Raw genomic sequence first — 23,854 nt, forward strand, 5'->3', positions numbered from 1 at the left:
CCTCCTGACAAGTCTTCATGACAACAGCTGTTCGAGAGATCAAGTCAGCTGCCTGCTGCCTAACTTTTGCTGATTTGTTATTTAAACGCCACAAAACTGTACCACAGATCTGAGGCAAGTAAGGTTTGACTCGTTTGCCGAGAGCATTGACCACTGTACCAAAGCCGTTCAACATTACTGAGTCCTTATTAAAAAAAAAAAAAAAAGGCCAAGTTAAATTTAAAAACTATATTCAATGTGAACAAGAATTCAGTTTGTGACAAAACAGTTAAAATATACTAATATTCAGCTTCCAAAAATTTACTCTAAAAATGTGATGTAAAAGAACATTTCTTTGTAGTTAACTGCATAAATATGGGCATTTAAAATTTTTAATTACTCTTTAGTGATAATATTTCCTTGAAACTACTTTTTACAAGTATGAGAGCCAATGGCAACTTGCCATAATAATTAGTATCATTACCTCTGTAGTCTGTTCTTGGAAAGCATAAAGAATACCATCAATCAGTTGTTCTTCAAGTTTATGATCAATATCTGCTGCTCCCAAGTTGCCCATGATTTTCTCAATTGTCTCCATAACCATTTTTCTGTACTGTTCAGCTTCATCTTTTAGATCATCCACAATCCTGGATATAATTTCTGCTGCACCTACTTTGTTTGCCAACTCCACAGTAGTATCAACTAACTAAAAAAAAAAGGAGGGAAAAATCAATTTACTGCTTTTCCAAGGAAATACAGAGAAATTATGAAAATGGAATATTCTAAAGATACTATTTAGCTAGTCAGTGTGTTGAGAACAGCTGGCTCCTACTATTAAAACTTTAAGATGGGACTTCCCTGGTGGTACAGTGGATAAGAATCTGCCTGCCAATGCAGAGGACATGTCTTTGATCCCTGGCCAGGGAAAATACCACAGGCCCAGACCAACTAAGCCTGTGCACATAATTATTGAGCCCACGCTTTAGAGTCCATATGCTGCAACTACTGAAACCCAAGAACCCATGAGCCAGAGCTCCACAAGAGAAGCCACCACAATGAGAAACCCATGCACAGCAACAAAAAGCAGCCCCCGCTCGCTACAACTAGAGAAAGTCCTAAGAGCAGAAACGAAGATCTAGCACAACCAAAAAAAAAATTTTTTTTAAATAATAAAACCTTAAGAAAAAGATGGCCAAAAAAATTAAGTGTGAGTCTATGTCAAGGGGATTAAAGATTATATTCATGCTTCGTTTAAGCCAGATTAAGTAGTTCATTTACTAGATAAAAATGTCAATTCATAGTTGGCTATTTATTCTAGAATGCAAACTCAAAATGAAAATTGACTTGCTGACTAAAATCCATCCTTTCACAAGCAAGCAAACAATCTATGAGATCCTCAAGGCAAAATATGACTTACGTAATATGCAATCAAACTAATGGATTAATTGAAAGAATTTCTAAAAATATATATATATTTAAAAATAAACACTTACCTGTCGGTAATTTCTTCTATCCAAAGCCATTCTATGTTGCCAAAAGTGTTTAAAAAAGGGAGGAAGGATCTCTGTTTTAATGTAGTTTGCTTCTACACCATCTGTTCCACAACACTGCTTTACCACCTAAAATGTTCAAAAAGATAATAATAGCAGCAAACACAGTCCTGGTCTAAAATGTATTTTTTAATGATATAGAATTCTCTTTCAACAATGAAACACATCCAATTTAGACTAATAAATATGGAACAATTTGGAACAAGTACCTTTAGCACAATTTTCTTCATTTCTTCATCAGGAGACTGGAATTCTCGAATAAGAATTAACATCACTTCTCTAGTATAGTAGTTGGCATATTCTGCATCCATGAGAGGAATAAGATACCCAATAGCCTTTAAGAAAGCAGCAAGACCCTATTATAAAATAAAAAATATATATATACTTAGTAAATTAGATTTAGGTCACTTGAACTTCAATGAGTAGAAATAAAAAACACAACCAAACTGGTGAATTTACCTTTCCTCTGTGTTGGCGGATACCCTTCCATAGAGGCTTTAATACAGAATCGAAAGATTCGATACCATAAGGGGTTGCTGCTTCAGCCAGGGCAGCAATGGCCAAAGCACTAATGGTCCGAACTTTTTGCTGCTCATCCACAAGACCTATAGAAAGCCAAACACAGGTTTCAACTAAGCAACATTGCCTGGTTTCAACTCAGATAGTACTACTGAGATCCCAGCAATACATCTAACCGTTTAGTCAAACTGCAGAATCTGTTCACAATGGACAAAGTTAGGCAAAAGTCAGTATGAACTATAGCCTATTAGCAGCTAATATTACAAATCATAAACTATATGGTGTTTATGTAGGTCACCTTCCACTTCTCCAAAAATCAGTAGCCTAAATTTCAGGAAACCTGTCTTAAAGTTATCCTACAACTTACCATGTTCAATGATTTCAACTAAACTTCTGAGATGTGGCAAGATGGCACAGCCCATGAGAATAGCTATCTGCTGTACAATCTTTATACCAGTGTGTCTCGCTTGCCAGGACTTCTTGCTTTTGCACACAGCTTTTAAGAAAGGCAATAACGAAGGAATGCCCAGAGCAGAAGCTACAACAGCAAAAGCTCTAGCTGTTGTGTTACGGACATACTCATCCATGTTATCTATATCAGGTCTCATGGTAGAGATCATAGTAGCCAGTCCAGCAGCCTGAAAGTTCAAGAAAAAAATGATAATAATGAGTTGGTAACATTAACCTTCAATCATTTTATTCTAAAATTGAATAATCCTATCAACAAATATAAAACTTTCTTTTCCAGAAATATAAATACCTTTGCCAAATTAGAAATAATCTCTCTGCCTTCCACTCGAGCATAGTAATCTTCATCAATCAACAATGGTTCAATGACCACTAGGATCTGAAAAAGAGAAGGAGCTACATTTTCACACCAGTTACTGATGCAATGCTCATGTAACAGAGTCCATATAAGGAAATTTTTAATTTCTAAGACCGTGTTAATTAAGGGACAGATTAAGAATTTTAATCACACAACTTTAAACCCAACATAAAAATCAGTTATTTGGGAGAAATGGTAATACAAAAATTATTAAATACAATATACACACACACTCCTATCTGCATTTTACAATTCTAAGCCATAATTACCATCAGCAAAAAGATGGTTCTTAGTACTAAATGGCTAATGATACAGAAACATACATTTTCACATCCTAATATCAATAAAAGCAAATCAAAAATATGAGTACTATGAATCCACTACATAGGATGGCCAAAAGTTACATCTATTTATACATGTATTTGTATATGTACCTACGTGCAAAGAAAAAGGTCCGAGGGCATGTAAATGTAACAATGGCTAACTGAGTATTCTTTAAAAGGAGTTAAAGTCTCCCTTTTTTATTGTAAATGTATAGCATCAGTTGTTACTTTTTAAGAATTTTTACATTTCACAAATACATCTATTAATAAGTTGGTAAAAAAAACATTATGAATTCTTTTTATATCAAAATATATGAAGTCATTAGAAACACAACTGGAAAACAAACCTTGTGTACATATGGTCGAACTAAGTCATCAAGTTTGTATAATATTCTATCAATAACTTTCACAAGTAAATGACGCTCTTGATCCTCAAGTGTAGGTGACATCAGCAGAGGAAGAATCTGATTAAACAAAGGACCAGCTCCAAATTCACGAGCTTTATCAGTAATCTGACGCAATGCAGCCTGGAAGAAAGAGTAAAAGGTAGGTTTCTCGATTATAAGCATTTTGAATGGGAGCAAAATAATTACTCCATGGTTTTCTGTAACTGAATATTTTAGTGTAAACTTCACACGGATATTTTACATACAGAAGTATGTGTTCATTCCCATCAAAATTACTCTGAAGTTTGAACTCCTGTGATAGAGGCTTAATCCATGTTTTCAGATAATTCAAACAGGGTAACAATGCTAGAGGAGGTGTGGAGAGAAGGGAACCTTCCTACACTGTTGGTGGGAATTTAAGCTGGTGAAACCATTGTGAAACAGTATGGAGGTTTTTCAGAAAACTAAAAATAGAATTATCATATGATCCAGCATCCCACTCCTGGGCATATATCCAGACAAAACTCTAATTCAAAAAGATACATACACCACCTATGTGCATAGCAGCTCTATCCACATTAGCCAAGCTGTGGAAACCACCTAAATGTTCACTGACAGATAAATGGATGGATATGGCACATGTATACCATAGAATACTACTTATCCATAAAAAAGAACAAAGTAATGTCATTTGCAACAGCATGGATGCAACTAAAGATTATTATTGAGGTAAGTCAGAAAGAGGAGGACAAATACCATATATCACTTAAAGGCGGAATCTGAAATACAACACAAATGAACCTATCAACAAAACAGACACAAAAAACAGACTTGTGGATTGGGGGCGGGCAGGATGGACTAAGAGTTTGGGGTTGGTAGAATGCAAACCATTACATTTAGAATGGATAGAAAACAAGGTCCTAGTGTACAGCACAGGAAACTATACTCAATATCCTGTGATAAACCATAATGGAAAAGAACATTAAAAAAGAATGTATACACGAATATAACTGAGTCACTTTGCTGTAGAGCAGAGATTAGCACAACACTGTAAATCAACTATACCTTCACTAAAAAAAAAATGGAAAAAAATATAAGAAAAAAAGGGTAATTTAATAGTCACGAGAGTATAAAGTAAAACTCTTAAACTTCTCCTAAAGAACCAACCATTTTCAAACCACATATGATACTAATTTCCCACATAATTCTACTAATTCCCTTATCTTCAGCATGTTTTAAAGGCCCTGAGGATAAAATGGAGAATTTCTAAGATTATAATGAACATGATAATTTAACAAACTGGTACTTACCTTTCTCATAGGAGGTGTTCCATTCTTAATTTTTAAAAGCAACTTCATTATTTTTCTCTCTTTTTGCTCTTCTGGACTAAGAGTTGATTCATCGACATCAACCTAACAGTAAAAAGTAAAAAATTAAAAGGTTAGTGGAGATACAATGACTTGTAACTGCTAAATAAAAAGTTAGTATTTTATATGTTATCACTTACCAAAAGTTTATCAAAGTACTGAATATCATCAGGTTTTAAAAATGGAAGATTTCCAGATGGTTGGTCATTAACGTTTTTCATAGTTCTATCTTCTGTTTGCATGTGGAAACCTGTCATACCACCCAAAGGTGTTGGAGTTGCTGTCAGCTTTCGAGCTGGAGTTCGAATAGGAACATATCCAGCTGGAGGGGGAAGTACCTAATACAGTTAAAAGACAGTTTAGGACTTTGTTAGCTTTATATAATAAATGATAACAAAAATGAATAATATGTGCACCTAAAAAGCTTTTTGCTTAGAGGCAAGAATTAACATCAATTAACATCAATCTTATTTTTCTATTTTAATTGTATGTTTAAAATATATGACAAGTATTACTCTTTCTCATCAAATTTAAATTTTAGATTAAGTGTACTAGTGTGGGGAAATCAAAAGATACATGAAGAAGGCTTACAAAATTCTGATCACTTTTAAACATTAGACTATATAAACATATTGGTGAACCAGCATCATATAAATGCAAATAAGCTCACAAAGTACACAGAATGCATAAAAGATATTAAAATAATGAAAAATTTAAAATTAATTCATGTAAATCTCTGCGCTACAAAAGCAAATCTCTTTTAAGACTGTACAAAAATGAGTAACTGCATAAAAACCAAAAATGTTGAGCAAAGCCCTGTAAATACACCATTTGACTAAAATCAAAAAATTCACTCAATATTCACAAAGGAGGATTTTCCCCTTCTACTTATAAAGAAATCAATGAATGTGATTGAGACAGACACTCCAGTAGTCAGCAGTAGGCTGGAGAGTGACTATACCCACAGTATAACATGGAGATTTGTGGTGATTTAGTCGCTAAGTCGTGTCCGACTCTGTGACCCCATGGACTGTACTGCACCAGGCTTCCTCTGTCCATGGGATTTTCCAGGCAAGAATACTGGAGTGGGTTGCCATTTCCTTCTCCAGGGGACCTTACTCACCCAAGATTATAAAAAGTTATGAAATAGTTAATTCATGCATACTTAGAAACAAATACTCTAGTACAAACCTAATGAGGGGAGAGGGGAAAATACATAAAACTGTTAAGAAGCAATAGACATTGGCAGAAAAGGCCCAGTAAAGGCCATCAAATTACTTAGGTTCCAGCTCTGATTATAACATCAGCTATATGACCATGTTTAGACCATCAAAAGGTCCTTGAGTCAGAGGTACCTACAAAATTTTATACTTCAAAGTAAACTTCAATTTGCTATGGTAAAGCAAGAACATTCTTTGTGTTCACTGGCAATCCATGCACTAAATACACAGGATCTTGTGAGACATCAAGTAAAATAACCATGATCTAATGTGGAAATGAAACACACTTGGAAATATCTAAAGAATGAAACAGAGTAGTAAATTTGGGCAAGACCAATGCAAACTTTACCAGTTAGTATTTTCAAAGAATATTTAAAACAAAAACCAGGCAATTTCCTGGTGGTCCAATGGTTCGGACTCGTCGCTTTCATTGCCGGGGCCAAGGATCAATCCTCTGCCCCAGATTGATCGGGAATTGATATCCTGCAAGCTTCATGGCATACCCCTCCCCACCAAATCCACATTTTAAAAACCAGATTCATGTTGTTATTACCTTATATCCTTCTGGGAACATAGCATCTAATTCTTCATCAGACAATGGGCGATTTCTCTCATCAATTTCTCGCTCCCATCGCCAAGCCTGAAGCTGCTCAGGAGTCATACTCATTATGTGACCTACCAAAAAAGAAAATTTCTGTAATAATCTACATAGTGCAAGATTTTATGATCACATAGGTCCTTGGGATTGGATATAAGACAGTTAAGATCAATTCTAACATTCATTTTTATAGTATAAACTCACACTTCCTTTTATGTCCTGTTATTCTTGCTAAAAATAGGCATTAATAACACACAGAAAACCACAAAGTTCAAAATACTAACAGGGGAAAAAAATTATTTCCAATGATAAAGTTTCTACCTGGAGTAGGGGTGGCCATGTTCATGGCTGGTGTGCCAATTGGTGTCTTTCCAGGGGTCAGAACAGGAGTGCTTCCACCCATCTGACTAGCTGGTGTTTCATCCCAACGTGACTTTCTTTTACTGGCTCCGGGAGTTGGCGTTTCACCAATGGAATCTCCACCTCGATCTGTTCGAGGAGTCTCAGCCCATCCACTTCCATGCCCAGGAGTATCTTTAAAGAAAAAGTGAATAAGCCTAAAATTTTAACCACTGTCAAAAAAAATGACTGTTTATTCTCAAACAGTTAACAAACTCAAACTGATGAAGTTCAGAAACAAGAAAAGGAAACAGGAGCAAAGAATTTTTTAAATCACTCACAATACCACAACCCAGAAATAGCCACTTTGTGTATCTTGAGGCATTTTTCAATTTTCCAGAGTGAGATTACTCTGCACGTGCAATTTTATACTGCTTCTCTTATCCATTACATTAGTGTTTTTGCGGGAGGAGGAGATGGGGGTGTGTGGTTTGTGGAATCTCAGGTCCGACTGAACCCAGGCCCCTGCAGTGAAAACACTGAGTCCTAATCACTGGACTACAGAGAATTCCCTATACTACATGTTAAAGCACTCTGCCCTATCATTAAACATTCTTTATAAATTCTTAATATAGCAGATGTACTATTAAATCTTAACTTTCAAAAACTACTCTCACAGCTTTGGAGAAGTCACACAAACAACAATGAGATTTAGGCAGATTTACACAAAGAGTAGATGAGACGTTACCAGACACTGGGATGAGGAAGAATGGCGAGTTATTAATGGGTTCAGCTTTTACTTGCAATGAAAAAGTTCTAGAAATGATAGTGATAATGGCTGCACAACATGTGAATGTACTTAATGCTACTAAATTGTACCCTTAAAATTAATAAAATAGCAAACTTGATGTTATGTACAATGATGATGATATTACATGACAATAACTGATGTTATTATACTATAATATAGTATAAGTTATGGCCTTTAAACTTTACTTTCTCCTTTCTTCCTGGGAAGCCCTGATGGCTCAGCAGTAAAGAATCCACCTGCAATTCAGGAGACGCAGGTTCCATCCCTGGTTCAGGAAGATCCCCTGCAGATCACAACCCACTCCAGTATTCTTGCCTGGGAAATCCCATGGACAGAGGAGCCTGGCAGGGCTACAGTCCATGGAGTCACAAAAGAGTGGGACACAACTTAACGACTAAGCAACAACAAATGTTTCTCCTAAAATAATCCTTAAACCTCTTTAAGAAGGGAAAAGATTTACACATATAACCTGCTCAGTTCTTAACCTGTCCCAAAAACATCTGGTTATTTATCTGTCTATCCAGGACCAGAAGAATTTCACCCACAGACATACCTCATCAAATCAACATTTTACTCAAACACATGCCCAGATTCCACTAGAAGTACCTCTTTCTGTTTTGGGGGTCTCATCCCATCTGTTTTTCCGAGCACTGGAAGTTGCGCCTCCATGGCCTGGTGTTGCGTGGCCTGGTGTATCACCTCGTCCAGGAGTAGCAGCTCCCGCAGGTGTGTGACTAGGGGTAGGATCCCATATTTTTGAGCCTGGGGTTGCTCCAGGAGTTTCACTTCCCTTTGCACGACCTGGTGTTTCATCCCATCTTAAGGAAGGAGTATGTCCAGGGGTCTTAACAGAGTAAAACATTTTTATTTCAGACATCCACATGAAAGTAACCAACACACTTAAAAAAAAAATTAAATGTTTTAGTTCATGATTAAGAGAGTAGATTATCCTTCTGCTGAAAAGATACCTACTTTCTAAACAAACATGTTTATGACTAAAAACAATTTAAAGATTTAATTTAAAGCACTGAAAAAAGCCTTAGCTTAAAAAAAATGACATATTTTGGGTAATAATCTTGTTATGCCACTAATGGTTCTGTAACTTTGAGAAAACATTAAGGTTTTTCTGTTGAGATCTCAAAAACGTTCAGTTCTAATGATATGCACCTCTCCAATCTGGGGCTTAGAAACGTAAGCACAAAGTTTCCCACTAAGAATATTTTTGTATTTTTGTTCAGTTTTATGTGTTTAATTAATTTAAGCATGTTTTGAATCACTTGGATAATTGTAACTTGATACTGCCACATAATTTCAAACCCTTGAAATGAGGTTAACTTATAATCTTTATATTACTCTCAAGGTTAATGAAAACAAAAAATTAGAAGCTGACTTAGTCAAAAGTTCCATGGTAGTTCAAATAAAGATAAGCAGTGAGCGATATAGAGCATCAGACAGTGTGACAGTAAAATAACCTTCATAATGCAGACAATATCATATCAAAAATGGCAGGTCAATCAGTGGAAACAAAATTTGTATTTAAATAATTCTGTAAGTTTTGTAGTATATTTTTACATATTTCTTTTAAAGTTGGATGCTCCACCTAAGAGTTCTATTTAGCTTTATGTTTGCAAATAAGAATCAGTATTTTTTTTTTCTTTCAAAAGATTCTATGTATTAATCAGGGTTAAGAAATTCTTGATTAGGTGAGTAAAGCATATAAACAGTTGGACCATAAAGAAGGCTGAGCACCTAAGAATTGATGCTTTCGATTGTGATGCTGTAGAAGACTCTTGAGAGTCCCTTGGACTGCAAGGAGATTAAACCAGTTAATCCTAAAGGAAATCAACCCTGAATATTCATTAGAAGGACTGATGCTGAAGCTCTAATCCTTTGGTAACCTGATATGAAGGGCTGACTCACTGGTAAAGACCCTGATGCTGGCTGAAGGGAGGAGAAGGGGGCAACAGATGATGAGATGGTTAGATGACATTACCACCTCAATGGACATGAATCTGAGCAAACTTCAGGAGACAGCGAAGGACACGGAAGGAAGCCTGGTGTGCTGAAGTCCATGGGGTCGGGAAGGGTCAGACTCAACTTAGTGACTAAACAACACTGAACAGTAACAAGGCACATAAACTGCTAAAAAAATCTTTTGGGGAGCTGCTCTTCCTGCTCAATCAGGTAGGAAAAAATTCTTCCTACTATCCACTGTAATTCCTACAGACATGATTAGAATGGAATTGTGTTAAATGAGAAACATGAAAGAAAATATGGTCTGAATCTCTAGTTTTTATAAAACAGACATCAACTCTTGGGTCTTCTTTTCTGTTAAAGAGATACAAGACAAGTTTCTTTTTCTCAGTTTTCAAAATTTACACTGAATGCCAGCCACAGAATTTAACTTAGTAATAATATTTCTCTGCAGAATCAAGTCCTCTCATGCATCAGCAAGCAAATGGGAAGTCCCAAGATCTACCTTAAACTAAATTGGTTGGAAATGATGTGTTAGATTTAGAACTCAGTTCTGAGTTTGGAAAAACACTGCCATGGTCTGACATGCTTTTCCTCACTTGTAAATAAACCTGCGGTAGCCTATGCTAGAGTGGACAGTGTCTTAGACTAGGGTAGTGGGGACAGAGATCATGTAAAGTGGCTAGATTCTGAATACCTTTAAAAGTGGGGCCAAGAAAATTTACTTTGGATAGGATGTCAGATTAGAGAATAAAAGGGATATACGATGACCCTGAAGGGTTTGGTTTGAGCCAATACACATGGGAGCAGGATGTAAAGAGTGAATAGGGAAAATTAATTTTATTTTAGAAATACTGATTTTGAGATGCCTATCAAATACACATCAAGGTAAATGTGTTGGGTCTGAGGAACAGGGAAGGAAGGATGGATCTGTATATTTGGGAGTTGTCTTACAAAGACAGTATGTAAATACAGGAGCGAGATCCTAGAGTTAATTTAGGCTGAAAAAAGATCTGAGGACTGAGCATTAGAGTACATTAAATTTAAGGAAGCTGAGGATGATACAGCAAACAAGACTAAAAAGTAGTAGCTACTAAGAGGAGTATTAGGAAAATCAAGGAAGACTGAAACCCAGAAGCTAGGGGAAAAAAGGGTATCAAAGAATGTCTACTGATATGCTGAGTAATATGAAGATTGAGATCTGACTTTTGGATTTAGCAATGAGGAAGTCACCTTGACAAAGACAATTTGTTAGAGGGGATGCAAGCGAAAGCACAGAGTGCCAAGTATAGATAAATGACCCACTCAAAGCATTTTGCAGTGAAGAGAAAGAAATGGGATGGTAGCTGGAAGGGGATGTGAGGATCAAGAGATGATTTCTTGCAGTTTTTTGGTTTTTTAAAAAGATAAAGATAAAGGAGGTACAGGCTTCACAGAACATAAGGAAGTCATTTGAAGGGAAGGGGAATACAGCCATTGCTTGATGATTAGAGTTTGTCTGAGTGATGAAAAAGTTTCGGAATATAAATCATGGTGGTTCTTGTACAACATTTTAAGAGTAATCAATATCATTAAATTGTACACTTAAAAATGGTTAAAATGGCAAATTGTATATCTGACCACCGAAAAAGTTTCTAGGAAAATAAACTGACAAAGAAAATGCAGTAGTAGTGTGTATCTGACACCTGTAGTCAGACTTAAAATCATCCATCTAGAAAATGAAGAGGACCATTATGTTATACTCAGCCTCCATAGAATGTGATGTACTTCCATATCTGTATTTAATATTTCAAAACAAACATCCCTTTACTCTAAGTTATAAACAGAACTGTTTTGCCCAGAAGTCATGTTGAAGCCTTTATCCTTGCTGTAACTGTACCTGGGAGACTGAACCCTGAGTGAGGTAATAAGGTTAAATGAGGTCACAAGGTTGGACCCTAACCTGACAGGACTGGTGTGGTTACAGGCAGAGGAGAGACACCAGAGCTCCCTTGCTCTTTCCACATAAGCAAAGGCCACATGAGGACACAGCAAGAAGGCAAACATCTGCAAGTCAGGAGGAGAGCTCTTACTAGGTACTAACCCTACTGGCACCTTGATCTTCAAGCCTTCAGAAGTGTGAGAAAATAAATTTCTCTTTTTTAAGCTATCCAGTCTGAGGTTATCTTGTTAAGTCAACAAAAGCAGACCAATATATTCCATGAGAGAAATAAATTAAAAATAGTAACAATAAAAAATAAAAAGAAATTACCTCTGCTTGATCCCAACTTGATAGCTTTTTTGGAGTGGCACCAGGAGTCTGATCAGCTGTTTGATCCCAACGTCGTTTCCGTTTTGAGGGAGGCTGGGATGCTGCTGCTCCATTGACGACTTTTAGTTCTCCAGCCTTAGCTTTTTCTGCTAGCTGTTGCCTAATTTCTCTCTGAAAAATACACAAATAAACAGTGAGCATCTTTAAAACACTTTCAATATATTTTCAACACTTTCAATATATTTTCATACCATTAGTAGAGTTATCTGTACATAACACCATTTTATTCTTCAATCATTCTCCTTTCTATGCTACTCGTATTTCCATTCCTTATTTTACCTCTCTTTCCTGTATTTTCAAGCTTTATACACTGTCTTTCTACGTAATATACGAGCAAATATGGAACGTATTACATAGAGAGCGCTGCTTTATATATAGTTAATGAAGTAAAATCTTCAGTCAATGGCAGCAAACCAAAATGCTTCCACTGAAAAATACATCAAGTAAAACTCATAAAAATAGTGACTAAGACTATGTAATAAGTTGGGAAAGTGATAAATTTTCAAACTTTTATTGTAATAGTAACTATGAAGTATTATATATACTATAGTCACAACAAATATACATTTAATTTACCCTGTGATTTTAAAGTGGAGTTCTATAACCCCACTAGATATATGGAGTTCTATAACCTCAAAATCTATTATATATTCATAATAAAGTGACAAAGACTAAGTATTAAAACAGAGCAATCTCTGCAGGCCAGCAGGAACTCATCAGAATATTCAAACTGATTTCCACACATATTCAAACTGAATTTTGTGGAATAATAAGAGGCTTTTCAAAAAATGATTTCACTATTTGACTTTTCCCTTACACAGTGACTTCAGGGACATACCATTAATAGCCCCCACAGATACGTCCACTACAAAATCTGTATGTATACACATATATTGGAGAAGGAAAGGGCAACCCACTCCAGTGTTCTTGCCTGGAGAATCCCAGGGAAGGGGGAGCCTGGTGGGCTGCCATCTATGGGGTCGCACAGAGTCAGACTCGACTAAAGCGACTTACCAGCAGAATTCTGCATAAGGTTCTTTCTCAACTAATTTTTATTAACAGTAACAGTAATAAAAAAGTAAGCAATATTTGTGCAACAAATAAAAAAGGAAATATAAAAGTCTCTCAATCTCAACTTCCTTTACATTATTCCAACACCATGAAAATAAAAAGCACATTTACAAACCTCTTCTTTAGTTAAATGCTGTTCTCGCATTACATCCATGTAAGTCCTAGCATTCATTTTAGGATCAGGGGTCTTCCCTCCTGCAGAAAAGAACAGCAACAGGACAAGAGTACAATAAATAAAAGATAATTAGGTTCAATTGATTTATCTGCCCTGCTCTAATATTACATTATTCCATAATCATTTAATTTATTTTTTGATGAAAAACTTTAATAATTATACATCTTACTTTTTATTGAGTTTGCTGATCAATTTAACCTGTTTGAACACAAACATATCTACAGCAGTTTAAAACAAAGATTTTAATGCATATAAAAACAAAATGACAGCACAGTTTAGTGTCTTCAGAAGTGATGGGTTCCTGGGTTGCTAATCCGGAATACGTACACTTTCGTGCCTTTGTCTCCATCAGCAGTTCTGACTTCAAGCAGCAGAATAGAAGCCTAGAAAATTATCTCTTTACCATTAGTAACACTTTGGAAAGATATTTATATTCAAAACATTACCTGTTGCAAGCTGTTAAAATCCTGACTACAAGTAACTATGACTAGGTAAGTTCTTCATACAATGTTCTACAACAGTTTTAGTTTAGAAAATCTGACTTTTAAAACTATACCTCTAATCTTATTCTGATGTCATGTTACTAAAAAGGGCTTCATGGTCTTTCCACGTTTTGTTGACCCAGAAACATATTTTTATCTTCTTAGAAAGTATAAATAACAACTGGAAACATATTACTTGAAATATATTACTTCTACCAGTTATTATGATGCATATAGAAAAAAAGTGGTGTACAAAGAGATGTGTTAGTCTCTTGGTTAAAGTTTCAGTATTTGCTTTTCACACTTTGAAATATCTTAAAGAAGCCCAAACGAAACAATACAAGATTCACAGAGGCACACGATGTTTTTAGAAATGTGATAATTAGCTATACAAGTAGTATAGCATCATAATTTAGGAAAATATAATAAAATTCTAAGACATTTCCTATGCTGAAGATCATGCCCAATTGATAGTGTCATTCTTTCTGACACTAGCTCTGATAAGACTTCCTTTGGAATACTTTTTCACCATAATCTAGAGAGGATGTGTTGAACTGCACCCTTAAGAATGCAGACAGGACTGGCATATAGCAGTACTGCTGTAGGAAAGAAATTAAGGACAGTTAGTATGGGCCTGTGAATTCTGACATACATGTTTAAATCAATTACAATTATGCAAGTAAAAAAAGAATATCCCTACTAATTCATGCAGGCTGAAAGTCTAATTTATAAACCTGCAGCAGAATCTAATTTTAAGAAACAGGCACCTAATTTTGATTTTGAAACTCACTCACCTGAGGAAAGCATCCATCAGGCTCACTATGCCCCTTGTGCTGACCTGTACACTAAAATCAGCAAAACAGACTCCAACTATTAAAAATATCAAAGTCTTTGTATACATACTTCTGTTTTAACTTTAAGTTTGCTTAGAGCAAAGTAGGTGCATTTATTAAACTATATTTAGAGCGACATGGGGGGAGCTCTAATGTGGAAACAGTTTCTCAAAAGTTAACAATCCTAAAAATCTAGATTTGGGATGAAAACTTTCAATAATTTGAAAGTATCTTGAGCAGAAAAACACATTTGTTCAAAGTAAAGAAAGCGTACCCAAAACAAAAGTAAAAGAAAAACCTTTAACCCTTTGCGTTTCTATGGCATGGGCTCATTAGTTTCTTGTCCTTCTACCTGGAAAGAAAACTGGCATTATAAAGATGAAGAATATGGCATCTGTGACTTCAACCAAATCTACACAAATCTATAGTAAGGGGGATTTTAAAAAAGAAAAGCAAATTCATAAGCATGCCAAAAAAAATCAAAGGGCTAAAGACAACTTAACACAAATAAATTTCTGAATACTTATAGAAAAGTGGGAAAGAATTACCATCTGCAAAAGGATCAAGACGCTCAGGGGAAATTATCATGGTCCGCCTGTGCTTTTTGTATTCATCTTCCCGATCTGCAATCTTCGGAGGTCGATGCTCAGCAAATGGATCATACTGAAAAGAGGTATGTCTCATTTAATATTCACTTATTAAATAACCAAACAAAATCACAAACAAAAGTCAGAACATTATAAAACATAAAAATGTTTAATAAATGCCTACTAATATTCTGTATCAATACTCACATAAATGCTATTGTGAGAAAGTAAGGCATATAAGAAATTTCCATAGTTCAATAATTTTTTAAAATCAACTCTCCTCAAAACATTAATTTGACTCCTAAAATAAATAAGTTTCCCCGGGAGTTGAGACATTCAGTTTTCTTTATCCAAATAAACTCTGGTTTAATTTTTTTTTTAAGTTACCTGTTCTGTTGACTGTGGTATATCGTTAAGCAATGCCACAGGGGCATGATATCCCGGCTTCTTCTGACCAAGCAAACTTGTAGATGATGAGTAGTCATCGTCATCCTGCAATGCAATACCCCCCAAAACCCAAAAAACGTCAGGACTTAGAAACTAGAAAGTACATGAAGATTCAATATGAAATCAAAATACAGTATGATGAAACTTGTTAACACTTGGGTTTTCTGTTCAACTCAAAAAACTACTAAAAAAATTAAATTTAGTTTTCTATACTCTTAAAAAGATTAAATAAGGACTGCTTTCTGTGGAAGTCAATTAAAGTTATGTGGACTAGAAAAATGTGAGCATTTCATTTTTCTCAGTGGGCATGATTCTATTTGTTTTTCAGATTTGGAAACTACAAACAGCTTCTTTAGAATTCTCCAGTTTCCTGGTCTAACTCTTTTTTAAAAAACTTGGTTTAGCCACAGAAAAAAGTAAAATGTAATTAATTTTAAATGTATTTCCCTAATAGTATTACTATGTTTAGACAGAATAATGTTATATTATTATTTCACTAATGTAAGAAGTGCAACAACAGGCAGGTCTCAAGAAGATCTTAACACATCATTTATTTTATTTAAAACTGAAAAAAAAATTTCCTGCTCAGCTTTTGGAACATAGAGCCATTACTGCCTCTTACCATTAAGGTATGATATGCAAAGAGGCCTGACTGGCTTCTACAAATTTTGTTTTGGCACTTTAAAATTTTTCTTTAAAAAAGGTGCTAACTATAAAATAAAATATGGCTTGAATTTCATAAAAACAACAAGTTTCACAATCTATATACATAGGTTACTGAATCACACAAAAGTGATAAGCTATTTCACCAAATTTGGATGTTTGGGATGGTCTGACAAGATATAAGCTCTGCGGAATATATGGAAACACTTTAAGAGATGTGTTTCAAAATGAGAGGTAGTCCTCCTTCAGAGTAACTAAAACAGGCTCGAAACAGCCTATTAATGTCAGTGCCAAAACAGTTCATTCATATTAAGATACCAAGGGAGAAAAAAAACAGTATCAAGCAAAAATCAGAGGTCACAAGCCATTCACAATGAAATCACTTCATAGAGGGCTCCTCCAAATAGAGCTCAGTAGGTAACAATAACTCAGTAGGTTACTTTTACAATGGTTAATGATTTCCAGGTGCTTTGCTAAATAAACTAGTTTTAAAATAAGAGTCAGAACTGAGCACTTCCAGAAGTCTTAGAAGAGAAAGATACCTTCAACAGTTTTATCCTCCCAAAGAAAAGATTTCTCAATCTCCAAAATGTCTTTAGAGATTACACCAGATGACTCAAACAGAAAATTCCTTTATATTTCTTGCTCTCCAACAAAAAAAATGCTTGGACTCTTTGTATACTATGAAACTTACATCTTCAAGTTCAGTTGCAGCAATTGATGTCACATATCCAGCAAACCTGCTGTCACTTCCACCGTAAATTTCCTGGTCATAATAACCCGTAGAATCAAGGCCCACTCCTTGAGCTTCATCAAGAGCTGCCTTCTTGCCTTGAATTTCTCGAATCTGTGCTTCAATATCTGTAAGACAATAAATACAGATTTTCTTAATCTCATTTTCCAAACACCACTCAACATAATACATTTCTCTACTGGGTATTATCAAAATAACCATAAAAAGTATTGATTTTTAATACATTTAAAATATCTCCACCTCAACAGAAGGTACTTAGGCACACAAAAAAAATTCTATTTCATCAACTACAAGTTACTCTTACCTTAAAAACAGCTTGCCAAAGTTTATTAAACTACCATTAAATTTTAACCTTTCCCAACTGAAAAAATCCTGGTGATGTTGATTAGGGAGCAAGAACAACACTTCAGATTATTTAAACACTACCAGAGAGGTAACGGACTTCCCCGGTGGCTCAGATGGTAAAGCGTCTGTCTACAATGCGGGAGACCTGGGTTCGGTCCCTGGGTTGGGAAGATTCCCTGGAGAAGGAAACGGCAAACCACTCCAATACTCTTGCCTAGAAAATCCCATGGACGGAGGAGCCCAGTGCAGCCTACTGTCCATGGGGTTGCAAAGAGTCGGACACGACTGAGCGACTTCACTTCACTTCAGAGAGGTAAAAACAGTACTGCAGAGAGTGGGTCTCAAACTCAAATGTGCAACAAATCGTCTTTGGGTTCTGATTTTGTTAGAATGCAGAAGGCCTAGATCAGACCCAAGTTTCTGCGTTCCTAACAAGTTCCGAGGTAAAAGCATAAACATCTTCAATAGTAAAATAACAAAGGATAAAATCTAAATTCTTAAGCATGTAATAGAGCCCTACAGTTTGACTACAATCACCATCACATTAGATTTATGATTTAAGAGTCTGAACTTTAGATTAAAAATGTATGCCTTAAAGGTTCTTTACCTACTAATTAATACACTGATATATATGTCTCAGTTTCCTACAACAGACAGTTTCGTTTTAAGGATTAAATGACATAATGAGCATGAAACACTTAAGCATTCAATGAGCCCCCAAGCACTGTGTCTATCCATAGGTCTGACATTCAGAAGATGCACATGTGGTGAATGAAGTGTCAACTCTTCTTAACTGCTTTGCTAATTTTTAACTCATCATCTTATAATCTAATTTCATATCTCAATTATCTAAATCATGATCATTTCCCAATCATTCTAGTAACATCCTTCACATCCTAGTAACATGTTCTCTTGTTTCCTGATCCTATCAAGAACCACACACTGCATATAGTCATGTCTCTTCAGTCTTCTTTAAATACAGACTAGTCTTCCAACTTTTTTTGAAAGTCTTTCCTGACACCAAGTAACTTTAAATTATGAACTAATGTTTCATTTTAATAATCTGAAATAATATATAGATGTGTAAAGAAAAAAAGCGTTTCCACTGCCAGCGATCTGTGACCTCACAAATAGGCATTTCTTGCTAGCTCATTACCTTCAACTGAACTAGTCCTTTGATACTAGGCACTTCTGAAACACTCATTTATTAAGTTTGCAAGCATCAAAAGGAAACAATTCAAGTGGTACAAATAAATGCCTGACCCCCACCCCCAGCTAAGGGAGAAAACCCTAAGTCTTCAAGATGTGTGTGGCTTAAAGTAGAAAATGTAATAACATTATCTAGTCCAAGGCACGGCGCGCAGGAGCAAGTCTCAGAAACTCAAAATAACCCAACAGAGTTTAATACTGAAATTAGCAGCCCCAGTTTGTAAACGAGTCTCTTATAGTGTATCAGAGCACTACCATCCCCACTCATTTTTCCTGCATTTCTCCCCTCAAAACTTACAGCAGACCAGGCAGCCAAGGGCCTCCATCACAATTAACCACAAACAGAAATACTGTCATCTGAGTTGACTGATTCACTTTACTATCCACTCTACTGTTGTTTATATATTTATATATATATTTAAGCGTTAACCCATATTAGCTCCCCCCACCCCCACCCCCCAGAACACTTTTTCTCCTGATATAATACAAAGAACTCTCTCAGGGATTAGTAAGATTGGCTCAAGGGTGAGTGGAGATCAATTCTCACTTTTTCCTTTTTGAACACTGCCATTTTAGAAATGTTTACAGTTTGAAAAAATAAAAAACCACCACCACTAGGTGCATGTATCATTTTTGAAAGTAAAAAGATTTTTTTTTGAAAGAACCATAAATGCTACTGTCATCAGGACTCAGGCAAGAAACACAAACGGGTTAATCGCGCCAGCCAAATAGTCTGCAATTTCCTCTCCACAGCATCAGTGTAGTCTACTAACCACTGACATCAAAATCACCTCAGGAATCTGTAACAAGGACAGACTCCTAGGTCTCAAATATACTAAATCAGAATCTCCAGTGTATGAACCCAGGTTTCCACATTATCAGGAAACTCATACCTAGCCCAACACCTTTCCACTTGCAGCCCCATCCCAGTCTCACCAAAATCACCAATTTTATATTTTCCTCTAGGTGATATACAAATAAAAAACCAGAGGGGCACTGTCTCATAAAAACTGCATCACACTATACCTATCATTGTGCAGCGTGCTCAGTCCCCAACTTACATCACCGACAGCTTTATTTTCCCTCTAAAGAACTTTTCCATTGTAAGGTTTCACTATTATCCCTTTATTTGGATAAAATGTTTATTCAGAAACTGTCATCTACTGAATTTAACCTACTGATTTTATGTCTTTACTGATTAGCAACAGTTTTCTTATTGTGGAACAATTATGGCAAAATATTAAGAATTGGTAAAGCTGGGCAACTGGTTACACTGTGTTCAGTACATTTTTTCCCTACACTTTCCTGTATTACATTTCATAATAGAAATGTGATCTGTAGAAGTCTCTGAAAGTAATTTTTCAAAGTTTTCTCTCCAGCAAAGGTTTACAAAATTCACAGCTTTCAAACTTTACATGCTACATCTCTGGGAAAGACAAAAAAGTTGTCTTTAGCTCTTTATTTTCAAAGTTACCTAACACTACATTACAGCTACTGGTACACAAGTATTCCTGTACTTTCTTAAATATGAACTGACTAAAATAAGCAAATAGATAATTTCAGACAGCAAATGATTAACACATAAGACTTAAGTTCAGTTCAGTCGCTCAGTCGTGTCCGACTCTTTGCAACCCCATGAATTGCAGCAGGCCAGGCCTCCCTGTCCATCACCAACTCCCAGAGTTCCCTCAAACTTCTTAGCAAGTATGAAAAAAACTGAGGTGGAACATACCCAAAAGAATAACCAGAGGTCTAAAACATTTAAAAAAGGATGTGAGGAGGCAAAGAAGGAAATGTTTATGCTAATCTAGCTCTAGTTCAATTATGACCAACATGAACAAATCCTCTATTACCACCTAATCCCCTTCCAATTTAGAATCTCTATAATTCAAGACATTCAGATGTGAAAATAAAGAAAAATGGATACTGTCCACTAGAGACTGGACAAAAGATTGGGACCTCCTAATGGTCACATATGTGACTGCCAAGAGCTAGCACTCTTAATCCACCAAAACGTGTAAGTATTCCAGTCTTCATGTTGTGTGTATCAATAGTGTATGCCTTTTTATTACCAAGCTGTATTCCACCGTACCACAGAGTGTTTATCCATTCTCTATTTGACTGGCATTCAAGTTGTTTGCAGCTTGCAGAGATACAAAGCTGCTGTAAACATTAGCGTACAGGTTTTTGTGTGAACAGATTTTAATACCCCCAGAGTAAATAACCTGTGAGTAGGATTGCTGGGTCTTATAGCAAATACATGTTTCATTTGATCAGAAACTTTTGGAGTCCTTTTTGTGGGTTTACTTGAGCAAGTTTAAGAACAGAGAAGAAACGAATTATTCTGTATAACAGAAGAATTTTGACCAATACAATACGGGAGAGAAATTAAGGGAACAGTAAAATGAAGAAAAGCTGGGATACGTGAAATTAAAAATCCCAGTTTTATGGCATTAAAGGGTAACAGGAGGTATAAACATCTAATATGGATTTCTAAATTATCTGTATAAGCACCTCACTTCTGTTCTCTAACTAACCCTACCCCAATCTTCAGTAAAATCTATCAAGGGGGACGGAGGCTTCTATGATAGCACTCTTGGTTATTAATGCTGAAAGTTTAAAAACAGATAAAAGCACAATCAACTACACTCCAATAAAAATTTTTAAGAAAAGAAAAAAGAAGTAGAAATTCCTTATCTTGATGGTAGATCTGGAATCCTAAAAATTACAATGATGCATGATTCTTCAAATCCCCAGAGCTGGCATATTCTGGAAGTGGTTAAAAAACAAACAAACAAAGGCCTGGGGTTGGGGGGGAATCAAAGTACTAGTTAAGTATTAGACTTGTATTTACCAAAGAGCCTCACTAAAGGATGATCCTAGAGGATAACCTGTCAAGAACAGGGTTTTTCGTAAGTTGGTATTTCCGTTTTAAGGTATGTCTATCAGTTCAGTTGCTCAGTCATGTCCGACTCTTTGCGACCCCATGAATCGCAGGCACACCAGACCTCCCTGCCCATCACCAACTCCCGGAGTTCATTCAGACTCACGTCCATCAAGTCAGCGATGCCATCCAGCCATCTCATCCTCTGTCGTCCGCTTCTCCTCCTGCCCCCAATCCCTCCCAGCATCAGAGTCTTTTCCAGTGAGTCAACTCTTCACACGAGGTGGCCAAAGTACTGGAGTTTCAGCTTTAGCATCATTTCTTCCAAAGAAATCCCAGGGCTGATCTCCTTTAGAATGGACTGGTTGGATCTCCTTGCAGTCCAAGGGACTCTCAAGAGTCTTCTCCAACACCACAGTTCAAAAGCATCAATTCTTCGGCGCTCAGCCTTCTTCACAGTCCAACTCTCACATCCATACATGACCACAGGAAAAACCATAGCTTGACTAGACGGACCTTTGTTGGCAAAGTAATGTCTCTGCTTTTAAATATGCTATCTAGGTTGCTCATAACTTTTCTTCCAAGGATTAAGTGTCATTTAATTTCATGGCTGCAATCACCATCTGCAGTGATTTTGGAGCCCAAAAAATAAAGTCTGACACCGTTTCTACTGTTTCCCCATCTACTTCCCATGAACTTGACGGGACTAGGTGCCATGATCTTCATTTTCTGAATGTTGAGCTTTAAGCCAACTTTTTCACTCTCCTCTTTCACTTTCATCAAGAGGCTTTTGAGTTCCTCTTCACTTTCTGCCATAAAGGTGGTGTCATCTGCATACTAATCAGTAGGAGTCAAAAAAAAAATTTTCCGGTAGTAATAAAGCTTATTAGAAAATTTTGAGTATGTTCATTGTTATGGCGCAAGTGGTAAAGAACTCGCCTACCAATGGAGAAGACACAAGGGTTCGATCAGGGTTTGATTCCTGGATCAGGAAGATCCTTTGGAGAAGGGAATGGCAACCCACTCCAGTATTCTTGCCTGGAGAATCCCATGGACAGAGGAGCCTAGCGGGCTCCAGTTTATAGGGTCGAAAAGAGTCCAATGAGACTATAGTGACTTAGCAAAGTTAGAGTGGGAGGGGCACTTGAATTTTCAAGTCCTTTATTAGACTTCCTTGCCTTGGCTAGTCTAACCAAAACCTGGAGTATTATATCAGAACTGTACTCTTTCCAAAAGCCATTAATTTTCTTGGAGCTTTCCTTGCTTGTGGGCCTGACACCTTGACTGTCACAGCAGTGGTGGGAGTGTCTAACTGAGAGTTGTGTTTTTATCGCCATTTTCTCCTTTCCCTCCAGACTGTGGGAAACCCTACAGGACAAAGGTACTGCCACCAGTTAATTCTAAGAAAAAATAAAAAGACATGAAGGAGGAACATACAGATTTAAGATTACAATATATGAAGTTTATTTGGAACTTAATTCAAATGAATCATAAAAAACTGTTTATAAGGCAATCAGCAAAGTAAAACACTGATGGATATTTTATTAGTCTTAGGTTTTATAACGGACTTTTTGGTTTCAGCATGCAGGATCTCTGTTCCTCAACCAAGGACTGAACCTAGGCCACCACAGTGGAAGAGCTGACTTCTAACCACTAGACCACCAGGGAACTCCCAATAATGGTTTTTTCCCCCCTCTTAATGATGGTGTTTTTTAATGTCCTTATATTTTAGAGATACACACTGAAAAATGTATAGATATATGTAAAATAGATAGCCAATGGGAATTTGCTACATGACTCAGGAAATTCAGGGCTGGATAACAACTTAGAGGGGTAGGCTGAGGAGGGAGGTGAGAGGGATGTTCACGTGGGAGGGGACATGGGTAAACCTATGGCTGACTCTTGATGTTTGGTAGAAACCAATGCAATAAGTCGTAAGTTGCTCAGTAGTGTCCGACTCTTTGTGACCCCATGGGCTGTAACCTACCAGGCTCCTCCATCCATGGGATTTTCCAGGCAAGAATACTGGAGTGGGTTGCCATTTCCTTTTCCAGATCTTCCCAACCCAGGGATTGAACCTGGCTCTCCCGCACTGTAGGCAGACGCTTTACCATCTGAGCTACCAGGGAAGTCCAAAAAGAACTTAGGATTTACATATTTTATGTATATTTGCCATAATAAGATTGAGAAAGAGGTCTAAT

General features: G+C 36.4%; 1 protein-coding gene across 2 annotated transcripts in view; it reads right to left on the reverse strand.

The window, feature by feature from the left end:
- SF3B1 (splicing factor 3b subunit 1) overlaps positions 1-23,854 on the reverse strand; it is a 37,390-nt gene that overhangs the window by 8,123 nt on the left and 5,413 nt on the right. Inside the window, exons 2-19 of one of the 2 annotated variants that reach the window (XM_052661448.1) lie at positions 17,156-17,322; positions 15,739-15,843; positions 15,313-15,427; positions 13,390-13,469; positions 12,144-12,314; positions 8,525-8,762; positions 7,090-7,302; positions 6,724-6,845; positions 5,091-5,288; positions 4,894-4,995; positions 3,545-3,724; positions 2,809-2,895; positions 2,416-2,686; positions 1,989-2,134; positions 1,739-1,885; positions 1,473-1,598; positions 464-685; positions 2-184 (exon numbers count right to left, since the gene is read on the reverse strand). In XM_052661448.1, coding sequence (XP_052517408.1) covers positions 2-184; positions 464-685; positions 1,473-1,598; positions 1,739-1,885; positions 1,989-2,134; positions 2,416-2,686; positions 2,809-2,895; positions 3,545-3,724; positions 4,894-4,995; positions 5,091-5,288; positions 6,724-6,845; positions 7,090-7,302; positions 8,525-8,762; positions 12,144-12,314; positions 13,390-13,469; positions 15,313-15,427; positions 15,739-15,843; positions 17,156-17,322 — 2,873 coding nt within the window. Of the gene's footprint in view, position 1; positions 185-463; positions 686-1,472; positions 1,599-1,738; positions 1,886-1,988; positions 2,135-2,415; positions 2,687-2,808; positions 2,896-3,544; positions 3,725-4,893; positions 4,996-5,090; positions 5,289-6,723; positions 6,846-7,089; positions 7,303-8,524; positions 8,763-12,143; positions 12,315-13,389; positions 13,470-13,776; positions 13,827-15,312; positions 15,428-15,738; positions 15,844-17,155; positions 17,323-23,854 lie in introns of those variants that run through there. The other variant, XM_052661456.1, reaches the window with a different exon arrangement.

This window comes from Budorcas taxicolor, chromosome 2 (assembly GCF_023091745.1).
Source record: "Budorcas taxicolor isolate Tak-1 chromosome 2, Takin1.1, whole genome shotgun sequence".
Lineage (NCBI taxonomy): Eukaryota > Metazoa > Chordata > Mammalia > Artiodactyla > Bovidae > Budorcas > Budorcas taxicolor.